The sequence below is a fragment of the Capsicum annuum genome, chromosome 8 (assembly GCF_002878395.1).
Source record: "Capsicum annuum cultivar UCD-10X-F1 chromosome 8, UCD10Xv1.1, whole genome shotgun sequence".
NCBI lineage: Eukaryota > Viridiplantae > Streptophyta > Magnoliopsida > Solanales > Solanaceae > Capsicum > Capsicum annuum.
Window position 1 is genome coordinate 149740305 of NC_061118.1, and position 11954 is coordinate 149752258.

Consider the following 11954-nt stretch of genomic DNA (forward strand, 5'->3'; position numbering starts at 1 on the left):
AATTTTGTTATATATTTTATAATCTTCAATATTATTTTAAGTGAATTTTAAGTCATAGAATTTACGATTAAAATTTTTTGAAGCCTAAAACAAAGCGTTACTAGTTTTATCCCGATGAAATCCAACAAGAATTCTTGGAGAAATATCTTATGGAAAAAAGATAAAAGTAGGTTGAGTTGCAAAAAGAGAATGGAAAGTCGCAACGACAATGAAATAGAGAAGCAGTTCGAATTACTATTATTAAGTATGAAGAGGACGGTTGAAAAAGAGATTTGCTGACCTTCATCCATGCTCCAAGTCGTTGGTAAAGGAGTGCATATATATTTCGATAGACTTGGTCCATATCTAGTTCTCGAAAGTATTTTTCGTTCGACACTCGTTTCGTTTTTTTGCTTATGTGAAACAAAAAGTCATATCTAAAAAATTAGTAGTGTGTAACTCGAGGTGAATTTACATTAATTTGAAGCAGATCATTGGATTGATATCTGTAGATTAATATATATTCTACTTTCTTTCTTGTTTAATCAATTTGTTCATCTTACTTTTATTTTTAGTCCGTTCAAAAAGAATCTCTTTTCCTTTTTTTTGCAACTCTCTAATTTAAACTCTTCATATAACATATTTAAGACCAAAAAATTAAAGCGTATTTTCATATAGTCAACATACCTTTTGCTTAAGAGCATAAAATTCAAAAGTATTTTATCTTTCTTAAAACCATTTCTCTCAACAGGGATATATAGCCTATAAAGAAAGAAACTACTCGTTTACCGGTATTGTGTTGCATATGATGAATGGGTAAGAGTTTTTTTCTTTTCTTTTTTGGGCATCTGAGTTATAATACAAAGATTGTTAATGCAACGAGAGACAACATTTATACAGGTAAAAATACAGCCACAGGTGCTGAAACTAAAGTTAAAATGGTCTATGAATACGACGACGTAACGTTTCACTTGGACATTAAAGCTTTCCTGAAGCTCAACACAAATGGAGCAGGATTTCATCAAGGCCGCCTTTAATGTTTAGTAGCAGTTTGTTGATCATTGTGGTGACAGTATGAATATTCCTCTGCTGTCTGCAGTCGACAAAATCTGGGCAAGCAATATGACACTCGATTCTAGTACACAGACGAAATCATCCTTCAGTGACATACATCCCAACAGTTTGTGCATAAATAAAGATCACTAGCATATTTCCTTTCAGCGGAGAAAATAATACAAGCTTGAACATAGAATATCTGTTGGTACACTTGCCATCAGCTAGCGTAGCTGTGGAAACTTACGATGTAGAGAGCATTGATGACTTGATAATTTGATAAATACAAAGACACATCTATTTATCTATGTACAATAAAAATTTAATACTCGTCAAAATGTGGGATGATATCCAAAATTGAAGCTTGATTGACAAAGTGACATAAACTCTTGACTGCCAGTAAGCATAAGTTAGAGCCTTTATGTAAGGGTAGAGATCTAATTTTGAGTAAAGCTTTGATTCGATAAAGGCTCTACTTTTACTAGTATATTATGGGAAAACATTCAATTTAATTCATTATCTCACTTTTGAGTATATCAGAGCTCTTCTAGTCTGTCTCTCCATTTGATAGAACTAAGCAGATACATAACATATGATGTGCATATTCTTTCTGAGGATGTCAATAAATATGATATTTAAAGTACAGATCAAAACCGTATCAGATGATGTGATAATTTTATAAAGTTGCCATCTTCCAAACTGATATTCTTATCAATCTTCCAAGCTACAACAACGTCGACAAACCTTGTGTAATCTCCCAGGTGGTGTCTTGGGAGCGTAAGAGTGTATGCAGACCTTACCCTTGCTTTCCAAATTCCAAGCTAATTTGATTTATTTAATTTTCTTTTTACTAAAACAGGATCCTATCTGCTTCAAATGTGTACTCAAATTTACTAAGACATCAGGTTCAAATATGTACACAAATTAGACAAATATGTAAATACATTATTGATACCAAACTCAGCTACTTTTGGTATGACTGACTTGCCATTAATCAACATGTATGACATGATGGCATACTAAGCATATTGCTTGACATAACAAAGTTAAACCAGATGCAAATTCAGGTAAAAACAGGAATATATATATATATATATATATATATATATATATATATATATATATATATATATATATATATATATGTATGTATTTGGTACTTTCCTTGAACATTGGACATGCATATGCAAGGCCTCATTAGCATAAACAACAAAAGGATTTGATTTCTTTCTCAACAGTGCAAAGGTCAGCTTCCCCCAAGCATGACTAGCTTAACTACAAAGTTACAAATAAAGACAGTTAACAACACTTGAGAAGGCTGCTACCATAACAAGAAACTTCCTTAGTGTGTTCCATAAGCCTTGGAATTTTCAGCTATAAGCTATCAGATCTATAATTTTTTTTTGACAAGGATCTGTCAGATCTGTGCTATCAAAAAAAGAAACAGTAGCATTATAGCATACTCTTTCTTTTTTCCGTTCAAGTTGCTAACTACCGTGACAGCCAGATTTTATATACGTGATCACACAGCTACAAACAAGAGCAATCCACCTTACTCCTTCGAAGGTCATGCATGAGCCCTCGCAGCTAAACTCCAGCACTGGAACTGCTCTGATCGGTGCTTATAATTACGGTCTTATGGAAGAACACTATTTATAATGCATTACAAGTAAGGGGAAAGGAGAAGGGCAAGAGAAAAAGAGCTAAGGGACAAATTATCAGTAACTGAGTAAAAGGCAAAACAATCCAGCCATTGTACATCAAATCATACACCTAACTCTGCAAACACAAGCCAACTGGGACAACACTAAGCCACTAGATCAGATTGGTAAGTAGTTCTGCATAAACAAACAGCAAGACAGAAGCCTAAGAAATTGAAACAAACCGAAAGATGGATAACGATGGGAACATGAAACAACACGGAGCCGGGATAACAGCTTGAGAAGAGGGTAAAAGTAGAGATCACGTGTTTTTGCATTCACATTTGCTCATTTTATTCATCCAAACAACAATACTTGGAGCCAAATAAATGAAGAAATGTAACTTCTTCTTTCGGATAGGCAATGAAAAATTGACCTACAGATTACTTAATGGATACACAGACTCAGCAAAAACTAGCCAAAATGCAATTGATTACGGCAGCACTTTGATATTCGTATCATAATCAAAACAATGTAACAGTCCCAACTCACAGCCCCTATCCTACTAAAACAGAAAACAGGGACGAGGCAAAAAAGAATCACCTTTGAATATCTATAGAGAACACCTCCAAGCAACATATCTGCTCTAAAATTAGAGTTGTCCCTTCACACATTGCACTTTGCAACCACTAAGCAACCCAAAATTACCAACAAAACATCTCCAAGAACCCGCATTTCATCCAATATAATCCAAGAACAATTAAAAATCAACAAAATCTGTTCTTTTCCACTTCCCATAAAATGCATTATCTGTAACTAGGCCTGATTTGTTCTTCACTAACAACCGAAAGCAACCCACCTTCAGCAGCCTCATTTTCATCCAAGAACAAATCCTCAGTCCCCCTTAAAGCCCCGTGTAGACCCAAAACGAAGGACCCAATAATCAAGGCAACCAACACATTAAGACCCACATTAGTAATCGCTAAAGCAACAACAGTAACCAACCCTAACCCAACCAAAACAAGACGATCATCCAAATGGGTCCCCAAAATCACAATCGTCTCTTCACGGAAATAGTACAACCAAGCTAACGAAATCGCCAAGAACACAATCATCGAAATGGGGTGATAAACGAGGCTGAGAAAAAGAATAACCAGGATTATCATCGCGTAATTAATACGGAAGTAATTGAGATTCCGCCTCACCCGCGACATAGCTTCGGAGTAATTGTAAGGAAGAGAGATAAGGGTGTAGTCGAAGAACACGCGCCATGGGCGGCGCGTGGCTTTTGTGTCGGATCTGGTTGATGGAGGTGGTGGCGGTTGTGGTTGTGGTTGTGGTGGTCGGGGCAGCGGTGGACGTGGGGGTTTTCTGGCGGAATGAGTGGTGGTGGGAGGTGGTGCTGGTTGGGTGGATGTTGGAAGGGTACCATTATTTGAAGAATTTTCAGACATTATGGTATTTGATGTTTGTGTAAATTAAGATTTGGATCAATTTAGATTATTCAGTATATTCTTTCTCCTCCTTCAACTTTTTCTTCTTCTTTTTTCTCCCTTTTATTTATAATAGGAGAAAACTTGAGAAGTTGGAAGAATGGAGGAGGAGGTGGAAGACAACTTAACGATGAATTGTCCTATTACTTACTTTTTCTTCTTCTTTATTTGTAGATTTAGATTTATAAGTATATAAGGAATCTGAGAGTCATGACTACGGCCCACATGTACCAAGTGAAGTGAATCATTAATTGGTCTCAAAAATATTAAACAGGATCATTTGGTTCACTAAATACCTATGCAAGTTAACATTATAACATCAATTAGTAACATGGATGTTACCATAAAATACTCAAATCAATCATTATTTTAAAGGACGAGTCAAACGCCTCGACAAGTAAAAGTCACCAGATGGATGAAAATTATTGCATACTAATACTATTAATATTCATAAATTTCATTCGTTTTAATTTGTTTGTCCAATTTTGACTTAATATGAATTTGGAAAAGTAAAAAATAAAATTTTTGAATTTTAATGATCTGAAATATGTCACATAAAAAATTGAAATTGAAGACCGAGTAAAAGGAGAAAGAGAATCTTTTTTGAAAATAAAAATGATAATCAAATGAAAATAAATTAATTTATAGTGAAAATAAAAATGACAATCAAATGAAAGGATGTATAAAACCAAATTTGTACCGACTTATAGTGACACAAGTGTAACAGAATCATTCTTTGCTTTTACGCATCGCTGTAATATTTGTCTGCACATGTGTTGGTATTTTCCTGAGAATTCGTATATGCTCACACTTTTTCCTTTCAATTCTTTGGAAAGGGGATCAAGACAAAGGGAGTCGATACACAATTTCATCCACTTCCTTTATAATACTAAAAATAACTTTATTCTATTAATCATGAAGGGTATCCAACCAAGGTACATATAGAGAGCTTCCAGATAATTATATAATACTAGTACTAAGAGCTAGCTCAGTCCATTTTATAAAGCTAAGTTACTACTTAGGATGAACTCAATCTCGATCGTGGTTTATTATTGATGATCTAATATGGCACTTTAATTTTTTAGGGAGAGGTAGGTAGCTTAATTAGTCATTGCAGTTGACAAATTCATACATAGTTGACAGTAAGGTGTCCCTGCTGGTTGCCTTGTCCATTAGTGTCCAATTGGTTAAACACGTTCACATCCAAATCAAGCCCTCCATTGCTGCACTGATCTACTATTCTCACTGTTGCTTGTGCTCCTGTTCCTGTATTTGTTGCCTAAGTAGATGAAATGAACTTGTAAATTAATTAGTCATCGGTCCGTACATGGGTTAGTTGATTAAAAATATAGTACTAATTAATAAGCATCAAATGCTTTACAAAAAAAAAAACATTTTAGACCATTATATACACTATGCAGTTATTAGTTAGGTTATCCGATAGCGTAAAATTGTTATGGTACGTACCCTCAAGCATCTACCGCAAGCAGCTTGGCCGCGAGGTCCAGCAGGACCACAAAAAGCAGTCCCAGCCATGCCTCTGGAGCCACGTGAGAGGCTTGTTAGCATCCCATGTAGCGCAGTGAGCGCTGGCTGCTCCCAAATCCCAGTTTATATTCTGCGGGTTGTATATGTTGACCTCACGTTCGTAGCGCTCTGCGCCACGGCCATTGCTACCATCATGCTGATGATAAAAAATGCTACACACAGCTTGTTAACTCTCTTCATTGTGGATTTAGTTTAATTTGGCTTGTGGGGTTTCTGTGAAATGGTGAAGGATAAATAGGCCATACTTATAGAGAAATTAAACTAGCTAATAACTATCTACTGTGGAATTAATGGACAAGTGTCACGGGCCTAATTTTAGCCTCGTGCGGACAGCTTGACACTCGCGATATCGATGCTAAACTCAGTCCGAAACTCACTCTAAATTCGTCCCCACGATCCTTTGAACACTCACACAAACTCGAAAGGAAATAGCAAGAAAGACACTCGATTTTGGGAGGCCCGAAGAGCCAATTTTCTGATTATATTGCTTGAGTAAAAACAAGTATATCTCTGCCCAAGAGGGCCTTTACAAGCTATATATAATGCCCTAGTCAAGGGATACAATAAATGCTAGTCAACATTACCCCATTTGGGCATGCAAGCAATGAACTAGTAGAAAGGCCTTTGTCTAGTATGCTGTTTTTGTTGTGCAGTCACTGCCCAGCTGGTCAAGGCTTCAAAGTCCCATAAATGTTGACCCGAGCTTGTATTTTGACCTCCCAAAGATGCCCCCACGTTGGCCTTGTCACGAGACGTTGTGGGAGCCCCGTCGGGTTCTGAAATGTGCCCGAAACACTCGGAATTATGCCCAAAACGGGATGAATTTAATGGGTAGTGACGCAGGGCGTCACACAAGTCTTCATTGTGAAAGACTGGAACTCTCATCAAACTCATTTTGTTTATGAGGTGTACTCCACACTTCTTGGAATTATTAGGAAAACTTTTCAATCTTTTCGACTTACCATTTAGGGAAGCTTTGTGTAATTAATTGGTATGCATGTGATATTTATGATTAAGAGGTGACAGGTTCATGTTGTGAAAACATCCTTTCCCAGAAAAATACATCTCACACGTAACGAAAGGTTAGTACAACGGATTATTCTTATTTGAACAAGAATGCTAAAGGTTTTTATTTTTACTTGTTTTTCAGTTTGTTTGGAAGGCTTAGTATTATCGGTAAATAATATTGCCATATTACCTGCCTATTTTAACCACCTGTGTTGATCGAGAAAAAAAGAGCTAGCAACCATGAGGGGAAGGAACGAACCACTCACAATGAGTTTTTAGAAAGCAAATTTAAATTAATCAAATCAGTAAATTTTGAATATCGTTCAGTAAAACAAAGCAAAAAAATGAACCTTGCATATCAAAGATATGAGGTGGACGCTCTACCGAATGGATACTTCTCAATTTGCTCCCTCCCTTGGGGTCCGGCCATTCGATCCCCTGACCCGTGTATAATAAGAGTTTTAGTGCACTGGATTGCTTCTTTTTTTTCCCCTTAATTTGCTCCTATTATCATATTCAATAACTTAATTTGGTTACGTAATTTGATCTTTCTTGGCAATTTATTCATAAAATGTAGATTGTTGAGACACATCCTTAATTTATTTGAATATGTAAATGTTTGTCATGTAAATTATCCATATATATATATGTGTATAGTTCATTATATATCTACATGTTAAAATTCACTTTGGTTATACTATTAATTTAGTAGTAATGTTAGGCTAAATTAAGGATGATGTTTTCTCGCATAAATAACCAAACATGTAGCTATTAATCTAGAGCAACGCCTATAATTGAATCATATTCTCTAACTTAATGTTCCATTTCAATACTAATTAATCATGAATGTTCGATTTATTGTGAAAAGTGAAGTTAGGGGAAAAGAAAGGCTTTCGATTGTACCCATTCAAAATGACCATGAATTGCACTAATACTTGTCAATATATTCATGAATCATCTAGTAGACAGTACAAAAAAAACAAAAAAAACTTAAATGACGTTAAACTTTTTCTACAATACAGAAAAATCGATTTCTCTACTATCTTATCTTGTCCGACCATTTGATTTTTCAAATCTTGACTTAAATGTCTGATTTATCTCTGTTAGTCTAATTATATTATGGTAAATACAATAATATTTATCATCAGTACGATTCAGATGTCTATAACGTTTTGAAATGTAACTTTTTAAATCTTAATTTACCGTTACTCAATATATATTTTAATTTATCTACTATGTAATCAGTCAGCTAGTATATCATATTGATTTTTCTAACGTTGATGTTTGTCTAGAACATAGACAAGCTACTGGAGTTTAATTTGGTGATTTCTGCTGAAGAAAAGTCTTCTTGGGTACGTGCATGCAGAGAAACAAATGGGCTGTTTCGTCTGGAAATTGGGAAATGGGACTAACATATGATCAAACATTATGAGTTGAACATTGTTTTGGCTCTCTATCTAATTAGGCGATTCTAGAATGGCTAGTACGTATCTTATCCCACGCAGTAGTCTTTAATAATTTGGTCTACTTTTCACCAAATGCTTGCTGTTCATGAAATGAAACATGTCGAGTATATATTAGAAATAATAATATTAAGAGTAATGGGTCAAAAATACACCTACATTATTATTTTATGGGTCAAAAATGCACCTACATTATTATTTTTTGTGTTTTTTTTATGTCTTACAAACCATTGTTCTCTTTGCCTACTTAAGCTATCACTCTCTTTGATTAAAACAGACCCAGATTCTCAATTATCCAAATATTTGTTCCCAATCGACAAGCCGGACGTGTGTAAGTCAACTCAACATCGAGGTATGTTTTAGTATAAAGAAAGTGATAGTTGAGGTATGAAACTTGCAAAAAGATTATAATTCAGGTAAATTAATAGAATAATGAAAACTTGAAGCGTAAAGCTCCCAAAAAATGATTTTAGGTAGGGAAATAGAATCGGGATAATTGAATATATGTATAGTACTACTGGTTAATTACTTAATAATAACCTGACACATGTGATCTGTTCTTTGAAAAGGGAAGATGCAGTTAAAAGGTACACACGCAATACGATCAAGACAAAGAGTGTTGCACATATACAGTCATATCCATGATCCACTATTCCACTTCATATATAGTACTAAGTGACATTCTTTTATTAATCTTAAAAGAGTATCCAAGGTACATATAGAGCTTCCAGATAATATAATTGTTTATACTATTAATTAAAAGCTCAGTCCCTTTTATTCTAAACATCAATCTCGATAATAGTATGAAATCAATCTCGATCGTGGTTTATTATTGATGACATAAATATGGCACTTTTTTAGGCAGAGCTAGCTACCAGCTTAGTCATTAGCAGTTGACAAATTCATAGTTGACTATAAGGTGGCCCTGCTGGTAGCCCCGTCGATCAGTGTCCAATTGGTTAAACACGTTCACATCCAAATCAAGCCCTCCATTGCTGCATTGATCTACTATTCTCACCGTTGCTTGTGTTCCCGTTCCTGTGTTGGTCACCTGCACATGCACATGATTAATTTTCCGTTATAACACTAGTTAGTTATTATTTGGGCGATCTGATAATGTAAAATTATTATGGTACGTACCCTCAAGCATCTACCGCAAGCAGCTTGGCCAGTAGGTCCAGCAGGACCACAAAAAGCAGTCCAGCCATACCTTTGGCGCCACTCGAGCGGCTTGTCAGCATCCCAAGTAGCGCAGTAAGCGCTGGCAGTTCTCAAATCCCAGTTGATGTTCTGCGGGTTGTACAGATGGTATGTTGACCTCACGTTCGTAGCACTCTGCGCCGCGGCCATCGCCACCATCATGCTGATGATAAAAAATGCTACACACAACTTGTTAACACTCTCCATGATATTGTAATTGTAATTTCTTGTGGGATTTCTGTGAAATGGTGAAGGATAAATAGGCCTTATTTATAGGTAAACTAGCTAGTAATTAGTGTGGAAATTAATGGACATGCGGTGCGCTTGATGACTTTGAAAAGTCATTGTTGTTATTAATTTCTCATGTAGTTGTGAAAGACTGGAACTCTCTCAAACTCCTTGTAGGAAAATTCTTCAATCTTTTCGTCTTACTATTCTAAATTCTGATGATTTAACTTACTACGTAATTAGTCAGCTAGCTACCATATTGATTTGTCAAATGTTGATGTTATCTAGAGGTAGAGCATAGACAAAACATAAGTAGTCCTTTAAAAGGCAGGGTCATGAGGCAAGGCATTATACGTAGTATAGTATGGAGCGAGGCGTAAGTTTTCAAACGTGGGGGTCAATTTCATGAATTTATTGGGTGTATATCATATGATATTCAATTTTGTAATTTTGTTAATAAGAAGAAGACATATTTTTAATAATCCCATAAATCCCATTAATATAGAAATAAAATATTATAATTATTTTTTACGAAAATTGTTTTCTTTATTAACTAATATATTTAGAAAAAGAATAGCTACAAATTACAATAAGAAAATATGATAGCATAAATCTTAACTGTCATTAAACCAATAATAAAAATATGATCGGTAGCAAAAAAACTTTTAACATAGTAAAAATAAGCTGACGTCGGGGACGTACACTTTTATTTCCTATGAATCTACACTTTTTATTTACAGTATAGAACATTTTTTATACGCCCCGCCCTAAAACTCGTTCGAAAAAAGCTTTAAAAACACTGGACAAATTAAAACTGTTGCTTAATTTGACCATTTATGCTGAAGAATAGTCTTCTCCAGTACGTGTAGATAAACAAGCTAAGAGGCTATTTCGTTTGGGAAATTAAAGAGGACTAACATTTGACCAAACATTATGAATGGGACATTTATCTAATTGGATCTCTATCTTAGCTAATTCAAGAACGCCAGTAAGTTTTTTTTTTTTTTTTTTCCATGCAATAGTCTTTAATGTGGTCTAGTTTATCAACTGATAGGTGTGTGAAGTATATGATAATTTTAAAAGTTAAATGATTAAAACATAATTAAATTATTGTTTTTTGTGATCGAATTTTATTTTTTAAATAATCATTGTTCTCTATAGCTACTTAAATTATCGTTTTATTTGTATTAAAATACACCTGAATACTCAGTTATCCAAATATTTGTTCCCAATTGACAACAGACATGTGTAAGTTAATTCAGTATCGAGGTGTGTTTAGTACAAATGGGGTGATAGTTGAGATATGAAACTCGCAGAAATATGATAATTTGAGTAGATAAATAAAACAATGCAAGGAATAATTAAAATATATATGAAACTCGTAAAGGGATAATAGTTTAGGTGGATTAATAGAATAATGAATAGTTATGATATGAAACTATTAAAAAGATAATAGTCTAATTAGCTACTCTTAACGTTGGGGTCTAACTACTCTAACGTTGGGGTTTAATAGTTAAAGTAATTGTCTAAAGTGGATAGCATATACTAGTATATATATTACAATTTATACATGTTTTTATTATTGTACAACAATATTTTTCTCAACTTGTTTGAGGTTGAAACACAGTAGTAGTTATTCTTGTTGCAAGAACAGTCTTCTTGTCTTCAGTTATTTCATATGATCTGTTTTTAGTCGAACTTTGCAAGTTGCATATTCTCTTATATATAAGGGAGAATCCTTACTTTTGATAGACTTCACAATCAGAGCCGGCATTTTAAATTTGAGGATTTCCAAGGGCTTCTTTCTTGTCACTAAGTTATTCCTTGGTTTAGTTATAGGTTCCCACCTATTAATATCACATCCCTTTTTTAAACACCCAAAGATTAATTTTATGGTTCGAAAAGGTTTTATTATTAAAGTGACAAAAGATTAAAAATTTATTTCGAAAAAAAATTATTTACATTTAAACTCAGAGTCGCCACTTGGCATAGATCGGCTGTGCCAAGTCACCTTTGGAAATCCCTTTTCAAAATATTTTAACTCTTAAAATTGGTTTGCGAACAGAAATTCCGACTAAGGAATTTTGTTGACCGAGGGGAAGGTGTTAAGCACCCCCCGATCCCGTGGTTTGACCACGGTCGCTCGGTGGAGCACATCGGCTAATTTGACATTGCGAATGTATAAATCACATAAAACACGCAAAACAATCAAGCAAGCAGACAAAATAAAACAATCCAAAATTTAGCGTCCAGTCCAATTTATTACAAACCGAAATAAAAATACTGAAATGACCTACACTAGTCCTAAACTATGCTTTACCCGATACCTCGGGCCTTGATCA

The 11954-nt window shown here is 34.6% G+C and overlaps 2 protein-coding genes and 1 pseudogene across 3 annotated transcripts; all 3 read right to left on the reverse strand.

Annotated features, from left to right (window-relative positions):
• Positions 1–831: 831 nt before the first annotated feature.
• Positions 832–4341, reverse strand: LOC107839412 (PRA1 family protein E). 2 transcript variants are annotated; one of them, XM_047394571.1, is made up of 2 exons: positions 3276–4341; positions 832–1114 (listed from the first exon to the last, which is right to left on the reverse strand). In XM_047394571.1, the coding sequence occupies exon 1, from the start codon at positions 4124–4126 to the stop codon at positions 3479–3481; it is 648 nt and encodes a 215-aa protein (XP_047250527.1). In that variant the 5' UTR covers positions 4127–4341; the 3' UTR covers positions 832–1114; positions 3276–3478. The 2 variants fall into 2 exon arrangements, with proteins under 2 accessions (XP_047250527.1, XP_047250528.1); XM_047394572.1 differs by lacking the exon at positions 832–1114 and adding an exon at positions 2141–2307.
• A 755-nt stretch (positions 4342–5096) lies between these two features.
• LOC107839413 lies at positions 5097–5957 on the reverse strand (annotated as a pseudogene).
• A 2893-nt stretch (positions 5958–8850) lies between these two features.
• On the reverse strand, positions 8851–9636 carry LOC107879775 (pathogenesis-related protein P2). The gene is made up of 2 exons (XM_016726727.2): positions 9325–9636; positions 8851–9235 (listed from the first exon to the last, which is right to left on the reverse strand). The coding sequence occupies exons 1-2, from the start codon at positions 9589–9591 to the stop codon at positions 9071–9073; spliced, it is 432 nt and encodes a 143-aa protein (XP_016582213.1). The 5' UTR covers positions 9592–9636; the 3' UTR covers positions 8851–9070.
• Positions 9637–11954: the final 2318 nt, after the last annotated feature.